The 15,614-nt window shown below is 33.8% G+C and overlaps 1 protein-coding gene across 1 annotated transcript; it reads left to right on the top strand.

Moving 5' to 3' along the window:
* Positions 1-12,131: 12,131 nt before the first annotated feature.
* Positions 12,132-15,393, top strand: LOC116111557 (plant intracellular Ras-group-related LRR protein 6-like). Its single transcript, XM_031397726.1, has 3 exons — positions 12,132-12,388; positions 13,535-13,704; positions 14,538-15,393. Exons 1-3 carry the CDS (start codon positions 12,197-12,199, stop codon positions 15,223-15,225), a joined length of 1,050 nt encoding a protein of 349 aa, XP_031253586.1. The 5' UTR covers positions 12,132-12,196; the 3' UTR covers positions 15,226-15,393.
* The last annotated feature ends 221 nt before the right edge of the window (positions 15,394-15,614 follow it).

Below are 15,614 nucleotides of genomic sequence, written 5' to 3'. Positions count from 1 at the left end.
ATAGTGTCCTCCTCCCCACCCAATTCACTGTCTACTCTTGATTTTTCACTAACAAATCAATGGCCTCGTAGTTCAAATTAAAACCAGGCAATCTCGCCTACATCCTCGTATCCCCTTCCTTGAACCAACTTCCAATGGTTTTTCTACATAAGAAACCCTTAAAATCGGCCTCGAACCACTATCGGCCAATACATCATAATAACTTCACACTTTCATCTGACTTAATAAGCAGGAGGTACCTTATAATTTTCAAGAGCTCTGCTTAAAACATACTTCACAACAATCACTACCGCAACTCAATTACCTCTTCTAATTATTTCATCAATCAACTCATCAAAACTAACCTCTGTGCTCACAGCAATTGGTATAACTTCTTTGCTCTTCCCAATCCACTTCCACCTACTTTCTTCCTCCACCCACTCACCAAAAATTCAACACCCAACAACTTGTCCCATGTATAATAATAGCCAACTACCTGAATGCAAGAAAAACATATTCTTAATGCTGTACTAAAGGTTCAAATATTTAAAAAATCTACACATTCGTATATTTGGTCTGTGTATCGCTTAAGCGATCATGGTTATTTATACTGGATCGCTTAAGCGATCTTATGCCATTTACTGATCGCTTAAGTGATCTTATGCCATTTACTGATCGCTTAAGCGATCTTGCCATTTACTGATCGCTTAACGATCTGCTCCCATACAATAGACTTTAACCAGATCGCTTAAGCGATCTTATGCCACATACCTGATCGCTTAAGCGATCTATCTGTTGCATTACCAGACCTACCAGATCGCTTAACGCATACACCAGATCGCTTAGCGATCCATCGTACCCAGAACATATTTTCATCATCTCCACCTCAATCGATCCATCATACCCAGAATAAATACCTAAACAATTTTCAACAAATTTCACTCCTTTCAACTTGCATTACATCAAACACAACCCAACAACCTAAACAACTAAATCAAAATCATAACCCAAACCCCATCCATTATTAAATCTTTGTAAATCTAAATATAAAATGTAAAAAGGACATACACATACTTAGACGAAATGTCAGGAGGAGGAGGAGGGGATCTTTGCCGGAGAGATGTTATGGTGGAGGAAGAAGAAGTGTTAATGGCGGAGGAACAAGAAGATATAGAGGAATGAGGAAGAAGAATGTACAGGAAGGGAAGAAGAAGAAGATGCAGAGGAATAGAAGATGTAGACGAAGCCAAGAGAAGAGAAGAAGATGCAGAGGTAGATATGCGTTAATGGCGGGAGGAAGAAGAAGGGTGTTGGGTTTGTTTGCAACAATTTTGGGTTTGTGGAATATAGTGTAATTTTGAAAAGATTACATAATACTTCATAATACTAATTAAGCACTAATTACCCTTAATCAATAATATGGCTATTTAGTTAACACTTTAAAACTTGATAGCCTTTTAATTAAATGTAAACTTCAATGTCTTTTTAATAAACTCCCCCCATAAACTTAAGGAGTCTATTTCTATTACCTTTTTTTAATAGAAGATTGAAATCATATAAAATATCAAAATTTACCGACACTTAAATTTCTTTTCTGTTACAAATTCTCCTTACACATATCATAGTTTGATGTTTGGAATCCAGTGGTAAAGATTTTTGACAAATACATTGTAGTTTTGATTTTATTACAGGAATAGTTGAATGGATAGCATTTAATTTAAATTACCCTTAACTAAATTAAGGGTTAATTTCAAAAATTACTATTGAGGTTTCGGAAATTATCCATGAGAATTAAGTTTAAGTGTATACTTAAAAAGGGTAATACTAACATCCCAAAATATGACCCAAAATTTACATTCTAAATGATGTGTAATGTTGTTTGGTATTGCCCTTTTTTTTTTTTTTTTTTTTTTTGGTATCCGGGCGTTCGGACTAGCTTGTACGCACCTCGACTATTCTCCTGTAGCCCTGAAGTTAACAATCAGTAAGTCTCCAATGCTACCATTCATTAACTAAATCGCCATTTCATTTACATCTTAATACCAAATAGATTACATATAATTTGAGATGAAATTTTGGGATAATGTTTAAGATGTGCAATATTACTGTTTTAAAAAAAACAACTCTTATGTTCAACTTTTATTAAGGAAGCCCAATAAGGCTCAAATAGATCCATCAAGGACAAGACAAGAAGTGTCAAAGTTATTTAACACTATAGAAAAAGGGAAGTGTGTGAAGCCCCCACTATTTTTGTCTTTAGCCCCATGTTCAAGTTTAAGAGGGGACATAACGGTAATGAAAAAAAAAAAAAATCTCTTCTTCCACACTTTTACTTTAAAACTTTATATTTTCAATTTTCAAAATTGTTGGTGGTAAAAATCTCCAACTTGGGAACAGTAGGGAGGCCCAGTCTCTTTCAGAGCAAACATCAAGTCCGAGAGCAAAGATAACACCGAAAAGCACAAATAATAACACATATGTGTGGCACGACATGTGACCGAGACAAGAAAAGGGCCCACCATGTGAAATATCTTTTCATTTAGACAGATCACCATGCCACGTATAAGCTACCTACCCCGTATGAGCCTGTCTTAGTACCAACGATGACTGCTATCGGGCGTTTGCCTACCTAGCGACAGTAAGTAACTCTTGATCACAATGGCTACCAGCTCTATATTGTAACCCGAATCACCAGGACACCTTCGACCCACACATGCACAAGGACGAGTCAGCTTCTTGTTAGTCCCTAGCAACCTAAGCGATCAAAATATAATATAGTTCTAATTGACCTAACCTAAACCATTTCCATAGGTTAACACATTGTATTTAATGTATGCAATAAGTCTTGAACCCCTAGGTCCCCCTAGTGGACGAGTTATAGTCTTGTTGGTGTACAGTGATGTTATCGACAAACATCCAACAAATCCTAACTAACACACAAACATTCAGACATAAATTAAAACAACAATTTCCAAGATTAATCCATAGAAACATCTTAGAAATTGCATATACACATAACAAAGAGAACAATCAAACATCCCTTCAATTCTAAGACATCCTAAACTCATTTACCTTCATTCTTAACTCTTAATCATCCTACAATCCAAATTCTTCAATCCTACCACTAGAAATAATTCCATGTACAACATCCATACATAAACTTGATCCATTAATTATGAAATAAAAGTAAAACTCTATAAGACAAACTCCACAGGACTATCTTTAAAACCGGCACCCTCCACTAATGTAGAACAATCACACAACTTTATATCATTAGGACTTTATTGAGCTTGGAATGTTTAGGCTAAGGTATTGGGTTATGAAAGAATGGAAATGAAAAAAACAATAGAGGAATAATCTTACTTATTTGCAACAAAATCACTCAAAGAATATCGCATTCTCTGTCATTTCCCAAACCTTTGTTACGTATCCTTCCCAACCATATTTGAATTTACACACTTTCCTCTCTCTCTCTCTCTCTCTCTCCTCTTTGTCTCTCTCTCTCCTCTCTCTCTTACTTAATTGAATTGAATTGAAACTATAAATTAGGAAGCATGGATAGAAAATATTAGAAAGTTGTACAAGACATGTTTTAACATAGAAATATTAGAGAGTAGTCTATATTTTTCTAATGTTACAAATATGCCTTGTACAACTTTTTAAATACAAATTTCAATGCCATAATTTGCATTCTCTTAACATGACCATCAATTTCAATTGTTATACATGCCCTCTTTCTTCTTTTCTTTTGGCTACATTCTATACATTAATATTTGCCATATTAATAATTGTAAATACAATCTAACATATGGCACAACATATATACTTTGGCTAAATTCTAATTTCTTTTTAACATTCTTAACTAAACTTTTGGCCAATACAACATATTCTCAAGATTTTCTAGCACAATTCTATAGCTTGTAATTATAATTAGGCATGAAAACTATACTCATACCCATCAATTTCTAAAATGGTTAGTATTTAATACATAAACCCAACTTCTATTTCTTTGATGTTTCTTTTGACATCTATACTTGGGAAAGCTTTTCTATTCTTTATACAATAAAATCACTTATACATATTGTTTTTACTAATCTCAAAACAGAAACAATAATATACTCATTTGGCCAAACCATCTTCGGATAATCTTTCTAATTTCAAGCATACTAGCTTGACAATTTATTGTGGCATATTGTAATATTATATATATCACTCATGTTTTCTATCATCAATACTACACTATTGCAAAAATTTAATATGCAATTCTTACCATCACTTTCAAAGTCATAAGTTTCAAAACTCATAATTCAATGACTAAATACAATATGCCATTCAAACTAATGCTAAAGTTCAAGCAACTTGAATCATGCACTAAAGGCCATTCATTAGACTACTCTATAATATTTTCTAATGTTAAAAGTCTTGTGCAACTTTCTAAATACAATTTTTAATGCCACAAATTTGCATTCTCTTAAAGGACCATCAACTTCAATTGTTATACATGCCCTTCTTTTCTTTTTCTCTTTTTGGCTACATTCTATACATTACTATATTGCCATATTATAATTTTAAATACAATCACATGTGACACACCATATATCTTTAGCTAAATTCTAATTTCTTTCTAACGTTCTTAACTAACTTTTGGCCAATACAACACATTCTCAAGATCTTCTAGCACAATTCTATAGCTTGTATATATATAAGGTATGAAAACTATACCCTACCTATCAATTCTAAAATGGTCATGTATTTAATACATAAACCCAACTTCTATTTCTTTGATGTTTCTTTTTATATCTATACTTGGAAAGCTTTTCTATCTTTATACAATAAAATCACTTATTATATATTGTTTTAAACTAATCTCAAAACAAGAAACAACAATATACTCATTTGGCCAAGCCAATCTTTGGATCTTTCTAATTCAAGCATACAAGCTTGACAATTTATGTGGCATATTGTAATATTTAAATAATCACCATCTTTTACTTCATCAATACTCAACTATTACAACAATTAATAGCATCTGCCATCACTTTTCTAAAGTCATAGTTTCAAAACTCATAATCAATGACTAAATGCAATATGCCATTCAAACTAATGCTAAAAGTCAAGCAATTTAAATCATGCACTAAAGGCCATTCATTAGACTACTCTCTAATATTTTCTATGTTAAAACACGCCTTGTACAACTTTCTAAATACAAATTTTAATGCCATAAATTTGCATTCTCTTAACATGACCATCAACTTCAATGTTTATACATGCCCTTCTTTCTTTTCTTTTTTTGGCTACATTCTATACATTAACTATATTGCCCATATTAATAATTGTAAATACAATCTAACATATGGCACAACATATATCTTGGGCTAATTCTAATTTCTTTCTAACATTCTTAACTAAACTTTTGGCCAATACAACATATTCTCAAGATCTTCTAGCCACTTCTATAGCTTTTAATATATAAGAAGCATGAAAACTATACTCATACCTATCAATTTCTAAAATGGTCATGTATTTAATACATAACCCAACTTCTATTTCTTTGATGTTCTTTTTATATCTATACTTGGGAAACTTTTCTATTCTTTATACAATAAATCACTTATTACATATTTTTAAACTAATCTCAAAACAAGAAACAGTAATATACTCATTTGGCCAAGCCAATCTTTGGATGATCTTTCTAATTTCAAGCATATAAGCTTGACAATTTATGGTGGCATATTGTAATATTATTATAATCACTCATCTTTTACTATCACAATACTACACTGTTGCAACATTTAATGCAATTCTTTCCATCACTTTTCTAAAGTCATAAGTTTCAAAACTCATAATTCATGACTAATACAATATGTCATTCAAACTAATACTAAAAGTTCAAGCAACTTGAATCATGCACTAAAGGCCATTCATTCCTTTAACTAACATAACCAAGTGTTATTCTAAATTTTGGCATAACAAAATGCACTCTTAAACACTTAAACTTTTACTTGATCAAGTCTAATACCACCTTTTAACATCAATTCTTTCCTTTCTCAAACAATATCTTTAACAATATTTGATAAATTCATGCATGAATTTCTTTTTGAAATTTCACCAAACACTTTACATGCACATATAAATACATGGGTGGCCACATCTCCTCCACATCTCTCCAAATACCTCAAAGTTGGAAGAAAATTCAACAAAAACTCAGCCCCTGTTCTGGCCGAATTCAACACTTCCAAATTCCAACATCAACTCTTCAAGGTTCAACCAAAACATCACATCAATATAACTACTCATCTTGGCTGAACTTCTACTCATTATTCTTCATCAAACAAGCATCTAAACAGCCAATACTTCTTATCATACATCATACACAAACACTCAAGAATCAACTTACACATATACTACTCAAATTAAAGCTTAGATTGGGTTTACTTACCTTGAATTTGTACAACACTAATGATTCAACCTTCCTTTGCTAAAATTATTTTCCTCTTGGACCTAAATCATGTAAAAACATAAGAATTCAAAACTTTAAAGCTTAAATACACACTTTTGTTCCAGAATCTTACCTTTGGATGCTTTAGGATTGAAAATCTACAAAAATTTAAGCTAAACCCTATGAATTCTCTTTGAAATTTGATGAAGAAGCTTGAGAGAAAATAGATGAGAGGTGGCGTGCTCAAGGGATGAGAATGGCTAGGGTTTTGTCAATTGAAGCCTTATAACTAATAATATATATATATGTTTATATTCCTATTTTGCCCTTGCACTTTCTAAGAAATTTCATCTATGTCCTTTAGTCATTTACCTAATTACCCTCATTTGTATCATCGTCTTCACATTATTTTGCTTCCTTACACTCACCACTTTTTCATCTAGTTGTGAGTGAAAAGATCATTTTACCCTATTCTTTAATTTCTTCATATTACTTTACAAATACGTATTTATCTCGGCATCACATCACGTGTATTTTCCATAATATTTCTACCACTCTATTCTCATGGCTAGCATACTTAATATATTATATTTATCATACTTACTTTTCACTTGAACACGTGGTTCTATGTGAAATGACCATTTTGCTCCTATTGAAACCTCTATGAAATTCCTCTATAAAACTAGTTAGATATATTCACTATGACTATAAAATAATCCTTACCATATTTTTGAATGTGGGTATTACAGTTTAGGTGCATCCGTTTATCACATATGGAGGGAAAGGAATAATAGGGTTTTTGGTAGGGATTGTTAAGACGCCATGACCATGTTCAAATTGATTAAGAATGTGGAGCGGGAAAGAGCTTCGGAGTTTTCTAATGTGAAGAAATCCCCTTGTAATGTTTGGCTTGCACAAGATTTGGGTCTTCCTTGGTCCATCTTCAAATAGGTGTTGGTTTGTTGTGGTGGTGTGTGGGTGTTCTTTGGCCTTTTGTTGTTTGCTGAAGGCTTGACGTTTTGAGTCTTGTTTGGTGTTAGGCTAGTCTTGTGGTGGTGTTTTGTACGTTCTAGGGTCACTCCTTGTGTTCTCTCTTGTCTCCTATCTTGTTTAATTGGATAAGATAGACAAACAAGAGGTGGTATTGGTTTTTGTGTAGTTTATTTTGTTGTCGTTTTCTTTGGCAGCCTCGTTTGAGGTGGGCTTTCCTTGTTGGTTCGTGGTTAGTTGCTTTGTATAGCAATTAGATAGTAGTCTTAGAGATTACTTGATTCTTTTTGTGCCTAACCTAGGGCTTGTCCTATAGTAGGTTGCCCCTTTTTTTGCATGGCCTTTGTAAATTCATTCCCTTTTCAATGAATCTTTACTGACCCAAAAAAAGATAATGTTCTAGTTAGATCAAGGGCGACTCTGATGCTCATTGGTGCAAAGGATTTTGGTATCTAAGAAGGGCGACCCCAAAGTAGGAAATTTGTTTCTCAACACTAGGTCTGTGTCGTGGCATGCTGTTTTCCCAATATTGTAGCCATTCTTTTCTTCTTTCTGTAATTTATAAAGGATAAAAAAAAAAAAAAAAAAAAGTTATCAAAAGAGAGTTTGTGATCACAATGAGAAAATTCAGGAAAGATCTTTTCCTAATTTCAAGAACCAGCAGTGTTATATAAATAAGTGTTAGATTTAAAATTAGAGTNCCCTTGTAATGTTTGGCTTGCACAAGATTTGGGTCTTCCTTGGTCCATCTTCAAATAGGTGTTGGTTTGTTGTGGTGGTGTGTGGGTGTTCTTTGGCCTTTTGTTGTTTGCTGAAGGCTTGACGTTTTGAGTCTTGTTTGGTGTTGGGCTAGTCTTGTGGTGGTGTTTTGTGCTTTCTAGGGTCACTCCTTGTGTTCTCTCTTGTCTCCTATCTTGTTTAATTGGATAAGATAGACAAACAAGAGGTGGTATTGGTTTTTGTGTAGTTTATTTTGTTGTCGTTTTCTTCGGCAGCCTCGTTTGAGGTGGGCTTTCCTTGTTGGTTCGTGGTTAGTTGCTTTGTATAGCAATTAGATAGTAGTCTTAGAGATTACTTGATTCTTTTTGTGCCTAACCTAGGGCTTGTCCTATAGTAGGTTGCCCCTTTTTTTGCATGGCCTTTGTAAATTCATTCCCTTTTCAATGAATCTTTACTGACCCAAAAAAAGATAATGTTCTAGTTAGATCAAGGGCGACTCTGATGCTCATTGGTGCAAAGGATTTTGGTATCTAAGAAGGGCGACCCCAAAGTAAGAAATTTGTTTCTCAACACTAGGTCTGTGTCGTGGCATGCTGTTTTCCCAATATTGTAGCCATTCTTTTCTTCTTTCTGTAATTTATAAAGGATAAAAAAAAAAAAAAAAAAAAGTTATCAAAAGAGAGTTTGTGATCACAATGAGAAAATTCAGGAAAGATCTTTTCCTAATTTCAAGAACTAGCAGTGGTATATAAATAAGTGTTAGATTTAAAATTAGAGTAAACGACATGCTTCCACGTGAGGTTTGGCGAAATAGTCAGTTTTTACCTGATTTCATAAATTTTAGATTCTCACCTATATATTAATCAGCAATGCTACAGACACCGGTGTTTTTACACCGAAATTTTGTACCGGCTGACGTGTGTGCTGACTCAACCATCCAAATCATCCCACGTGTTTTGGCGTTATTGAATTTGATCTAATGAACGGCCGTCCATAACATATGGACGGCCGTTCACTCATATGGACCCTCGTCCATATTATATGGACGGGGTCCATTTACTATGGACGGGCGTCCTGATTTAGAGGACACCCGTCCATTGCTAAATAAAAATAAAAAATATTAAAAAAATTAGGGACGGCCGTTCACAGGTCATGAACGGCCGTCCATAAACATTGGACGGACGTTCATATGTTAATGGACGCCCGTCCTTTAATTTTGGACGGTTTTTAAAATATAAAAAATTAAAAAAAATCTGGGACGCTCGTCCGTATAGAATGGACGCCCGTCCATAATTTTGTTTAAAAATTTTTAAAAAAATATTTGGATGGTCGTCCCATTCCTTAGGGACGCCCGTCCACTCCTTAGGGACGGGCGTCCCTAATGAATGGGACCACCGTCCCACCTCTAATTAAAATAAAAAAAAGAAATTAAAAAGTTTTAGGTTTATTTAAAACTTTTAAAATAAAAAATTAGAATTAAAAATTAGGTTTATTTACATATCCATCGAAAAATGCATGCATACTTTCACTATGTTGGGTAGTAGACATACCTGCCCAGAATGTATCTTTAAGAAATGCAGGCACCCAACGTACTCTTTCTTTATACAATCCAGATAACCATTCATTCTCATGAAGGTTATACACATCAATGAAGTTTTGATATTTACTTTTGTTTCAAGGTTATCTCTGTAGGACGAGATATTGATGCTGGTGCTTGGACGAGATATTGCTGCTGGTGCTTGGCTGTTGAGGAAGTAACCGGCGTCAAGGAATCACAACACGCAAGAACGAGAAGCTAAGAAAACCAAATGGCGCAGATGAAGAACAGAAGATAAACAAATGACGGCGACGAAGGAAAAGAGAAGAAAAAAATTTGGCGCTTAAATGAAGCGTATTAGGCAAGCCATTCGTTATTATTAATTAAAAAAAAAAAATTTAACAAATATGGATGCCAGTCCATGTATTTTGGACGGCCGTCCTAGTAGATGGACTGGCGTCCATGTAGTTTGGACGGTCGTCCCTAGTAGATGGACGCCAGTCCATATACTAGGGACGGCCGTCCATCATTTAGGGACGGCCGTCCCTAAAATGTGGACGGCCGTCCTGATAATTTGGACGGCCGTGCTCATAGAGATGGACGGCCGTCCTTCTAAGGGGGACGGCCGTCCAAATTAGCAGGACGACCGTTCATCATTTAGGGACGGCCAACCTATATAGGGGGACGGCCGTCCAAATTAGCAGGACGGCCGTCCATCTCTATGGACGCCCGTCCAACATATTATATGGAATGGACGCCCGTCCTGATAATTTGGACGGCCGTCCCCCTTATGTCTGTTTTCAATCGGTCCAACGTGGCGGCTTCCACGTGTTTCGGTGCAATTTTTCGGTGAAACTTTTCGGTGGGTATAGCATTTTTGATATATTAACACCGTTTTGTTTCTTTTAAAGTTGAGGGTTAGAATGGTCATTTACTATATTTTAATATTTTCATTTAAAAAAATCTTCAGATAAAATAATTATAAAATATAAAAATCATAACTCATTTTTTTTTCTTTCTTCGATCATTCCTCCTCTCTTTCATTTTTCTTTCTCTGTCACTTCTTCTACAACTTTACTGTCTCCCCTTCTCTTTACTTCAGCTCTTTCTTCTCATCCCTTTCTTTTCTTTTCAATTTTCTTCTTTACTTCTTCCTCAATTCTTCGTCTCTTGCTTCTTCACTTTTCCTCCTCTTTTCTTAGCCTTTTTCTTTTTCTCATTCTTTTGCCCTTTCTTCTCACTTCCTCTTATTCCCTATTTTCTCCTCCCCTTCTATTTTCTTTACTTGATGGCCAAAGAAGGCCTTGGCCGCTACAATCTGGCTGAGCGATGGCTAAATTGGGCTGACCAGATTAGATCCGACTATTTAATCTGGTTGTTTAAGTTTAACGCTTCCTGCCAAGTTTCTTTCTCTTTCAAAAAAAAAAAAAAAAAAAGGGGGAAGCTTTTGGATGGGAGATGTGGAAAGTAAAAGAAATTCAAAGCTTAAGTGAAATAAGTTTTTAAAATTTCATAAATCAACCTTAATTTTTTTTTTTTCTGCGTTAGCACTGAATCCATGTTGCTTTCCTATTAATTAAAAAATTTTAAATCATCTCCTTGGATATTTGCTTATTTGGACAAACATTTGGGGATAACAAATGAAAATGAGAAAGTTGCCAGAAGTTTATTGATTTTATAGTAGGTTTTATGTTATGCTTGTGATATTTTTGGTAACAATGATGGAGGTTGTCAGAAGTTTGGTTGCGATAATTTTTTATGAGGCTGTGAGAAGTTTGGTTGCGATGATTTTTAGTGAGAATGGTGGAGATTGCAATCAAAATCAACTATATATATTTTTTTTCATTTAGGCTGAAATCGCACCGATTTGATGCGACCTCATGAAAAAAGAAGAAGGTGGGAGGGTAGTTTGATAATAGCGGAGGAGCAGAAGAAAAAGAAGATGAGAGGACAGTTTGATAATAACATATTTTGTATTTGTGTTAGAATTCAACTGTCATTATCAATGTTAATTTAAAGATGAAAATCTAGAATTTATTTAGAATTTTGCTAACCTTAGGTGAGCACATGTTGTTTACTCTTAAAATTATGATAAGTTGATAACCAATTACTTCTTAATTCGAATTTGCCAAAAACATCTCATATAGATGCCATGCTTTGTTGTACATCCGTCGAAACTCATTTTCGTAAAAAATATAAATAAAATAAACCAAACTGGATTTAGTCTAAAAAGAAAATTAATGAGCCGAGATTCGCGGTTAGCCTTGGGGAAGTAGGGAGCGAAAGAGAAGGAGAAGTTGACTTTATCAAGTTGTGAAGATGGCCACGCAAGCCCCTCACTATACGGAGTGTTGTACTACTTTCTAACAAACGTCATGCATATGTTTTGTGTACCTCATCCGTACCAGCCTTACATTCATTTATTATTTATATATTTATTCTGCTCTAAACCTAATTTAACACCACATCTTTCTTTCCGTTTCTCTCTTGTGCTAATTACTTGGTTTTCTCTTTTACTTTTTTTTGTAAAGATGATGTATGAACAGCAACATCTCCAAATGAGAGTGGATGCCAAGAAAACAGCTGCAGAGAGAAGAAGGTCCATTGAAGAAGAAAGGCTTGAGATTATTGATTTGAGTGGGATGTCTTTGGATTCTCTCCCTAACCCTTCTCTCAATCTGGCAACTATTTGCAAACTAGACCTCTCCAATAACAATCTTCAGGTATATATCTATATATATAAAGGTATTGCTTTGTAGTTTTCTATTATTTATTTTTTTTGGTAAATTATTTTGTTATATATTATCAATATACAACAAAATAATAATTTACTTGAATATTTATAGTTAGTCAAATACTTAATTCTCTTTCTCTCATTATGGTACAAGATTTATTTTAGCATGGATTTTGAGAGTTTTTTTTTTTGTTATTAGTATGCCTGATGAAGTACTCAAAGTTATAACATGTCAAATAGCAAACAGATTAAGCGTAATTTCTTCACTTAATTTTGGGTTATAAGAATCCATTCAAGCCAGCTTCATCTGCACTATTTTAATTTCTTGTTCAGACTAAAATTTTTCTGTTTTTCTTCTGGTGCAGTTTATCTAAATAATTGACACATTCAAGAAGCTTTACAAATATTTTTTTTCTTTTCACAAACGCAGGCAAAAAATAAAAATTGTTTGATTAATTCTGAATATATATTTTTTTTTTTTAAAGAAAAAGATTGCTTTTATGATAAGCTAAGTGCCACCAAAAACAGTAGGAAAGGCTTTTAGTGGTATGATATGCTTTTGCAGAGATATCTTGTGTTCACAAGAATTTGAATATAGCCTTCAACTCGATATAATGGGAAAATAAAAGGAATTTGAACGCTGACAGAAAGTCTAAAAAATATAGATATATATGACTTTGTTTCATTGGTTTTTAAAATTTTATTGTAAAATTAATACAAAACAGGTCATCAGCTGACACAGATATATATGTATTGCAGTCGGCTTTGACTTTTTGCAATATATATTATATAACGTCTTGTGAATCTGTGATAAGAACTCACTGTTTCTATTCAAATTTTACTTGTACCTTTCCTTTGCTTTCATCCACAATTACACTTTGGTGATAAGGATATTTTATTGACCATCAAGTTCCGTGCATTATATTCTGCTTCCTTGTGGAATTAGTAGTTAATTTAAATGATTTGTTATCCTACATAGTATTGTGTCGCTTATTTATTATTATAAGATAGAACATTAACATTGAATTTCTCCACACCAATGAAGAAAATTAAGATAAAAAAAGGAATTTATTTTTAACATTTCAGTTTTCCACAAAAGATAATTTATCCATGTGCTATTGTTTAAACTTGACAGAATATTCCAGAGTCCTTAACCGCAAGGTTGCTAAATGTGGTGGTGTTTGACGTGCACTCTAATCAGCTAAAATCCCTACCCAACTCCATTGGATGTCTGTCCAAGCTCAAGGTTCTAAATGTTTCTGGCAATTTTCTTGAATCTCTCCCTAAATCTATTGATAATTGCAGGTTTGTTTTCTCCTTATCTTCCAAATCCTTTTGTATACAAATTCAATCCCATATGAAAGAATTCTCCATAGAATAACCTAATTACTTAACACTTTCTTTATTATATATTGGATTGGAACCAGAAATACTGACACTGACGCATATATAATAGTCGTAGGCACGATAATTGAGATCTTTGACTCTAGTAGAACATCAACGGACGGTGAGGGGCAATTTATCTAAAATTCAAAAGTGTAATAAAATTTTCACAAAACTTGCAACAACGTAACCAGCATAGAATAATGAACGGAGGTCAAATCAATTTAACAAAAAAATAAAAAAATAAATAAAATTGATTCAGCCAATTGGCCTTTGGCACCTCAAAGCGACATTAAACGAATACATATATAAGTTAAGCAATATAATAATGAATGGATGTGAACATGTTTTAACGGAAGTTGCGCTCCTACTTTAATTCTCTACCTCTATTTCGTTAGTGTATAAGTTATTCACATTGAAAAATGATATTATTTATAAAAATAGCTTTGGAATGAAGAATCGCGCATGGAATCGAGGGATGGTTGAGCAAGCATATGAAAAGTAATTTTTTTTGTTAGAAAAATATCAATATGAAAAGTAATTCTTTTGTTTTTTTTTTAAAAAAAAAAAAAAAAGCTAATACACCTTAAGACATTGAAAATACATAACAAAAGAGGATCATACTAACAAAATCATTAACACACTTCTGATAATTGAGGTACTTGAGTAACTTTTGTTTTGTACTTTCACTTTCGTAGGGATAAATTTTCCCCTTATTAAATTAGCAAGATTAAGGTTTTTTTGGTATTGTGCAGGTCACTGGAAGAATTGAATGCCAACTTTAATAAGCTGCGAGTGCTACCGGAAAGCATTGGATTTGAACTGTTGAACCTGAAAAAGCTCTCAATCAACTCGAATAAATTGGTTTTCCTTCCACAATCCACTACTCACCTGACATCTCTACGCATATTAGACGCACGTCTTAACTGCCTCAGGTCTCTTCCCGAAGACCTGGAGAATTTAATCAATCTTGAAGTTCTGAACGTGAGCCAAAATTTCCAATACCTTGACAACCTACCTTATTCAGTTGGCCTTCTCCTGTCGCTTGTGGAATTGGACGTGAGTTATAACAAGATTACAGTTTTGCCTGATTCCATTGGATGCCTCAAGAAGCTCCAGAAGCTTTGTGTAGAAGGAAACCCTCTTGTTTCGCCTCCAATGGAGGTGGTTGAACAAAGTTTACACGCAGTTAAGGAGTACTTGAGTGAGAAGATGAATGCAGAACACAAAACTCCATCTAAGAAGAAATCATGGGTTGGGAAGTTGGTGAAATATGGAACCTTCAATGGTCACATGAGAAGTAATAATATCTCCAACCGTGAGGAGAGTGAGGGTTTCATTATACCTGAATATCGCTCCATTGATGGCCTTGCTTCACCAAGGTATATGGGAATGTTCTCACCCCGCCGTCTCTTCTCTCCTCGCAATTATTTTACTAGGTGACTTGTGATGCATAAATTATTTGTGTAAGTTTAATTAATGTGTGTTGGTTTTATTTTTACATCCTTTTTCTTCATATGTGTATAGGTAATACACATGATAGAGGTTTTTGCAGTTAGTTTGTAAAAGATTACTCATCATCAACATTGTTTTATGTACCATATTTCTTCGGAGTGCAAGATTTTTAAAATATATATAAGTCCATCTATTTAATTTCTAGATAGAATGTACTTTAATTTTATGTTTTCCCAGTATTTGTTCTCTCTTTATAATGTGTTTGAGAGCTGCAGTGTCATTGAAGTTACTACTTTTTTTTTAATTAGAAAGTGTGATGGAAAATTATTAGAAAGCCAAATGGTTCGAAAGATTGTATTGAGAAGATTTAAAAACCT

The sequence above is a fragment of the Pistacia vera genome, unplaced genomic scaffold (genome assembly GCF_008641045.1).
Source record: "Pistacia vera cultivar Batoury unplaced genomic scaffold, PisVer_v2 Contig644, whole genome shotgun sequence".
Taxonomy (NCBI): Eukaryota; Viridiplantae; Streptophyta; class Magnoliopsida; order Sapindales; family Anacardiaceae; genus Pistacia; species Pistacia vera.
The sequence above is the reverse complement of the archived record's forward strand: the minus strand, read 5'-3'. Positions and strand labels throughout refer to the sequence as shown.

Excerpts from the sequence above, each read along its gene's own strand:
- LOC116111557 (XM_031397726.1), top strand. The coding sequence starts at position 12,197 with ATGATGTATGAACAGCAACATCTCCAAATGAGAGTGGATGCCAAGAAA. Across the intron at positions 12,389-13,534 it reads TCTCCAATAACAATCTTCAG|AATATTCCAGAGTCCTTAAC; the intron begins GTATATATCTAT and ends TAAACTTGACAG. Across the intron at positions 13,705-14,537 it reads AAATCTATTGATAATTGCAG|GTCACTGGAAGAATTGAATG; the intron begins GTTTGTTTTCTC and ends GGTATTGTGCAG.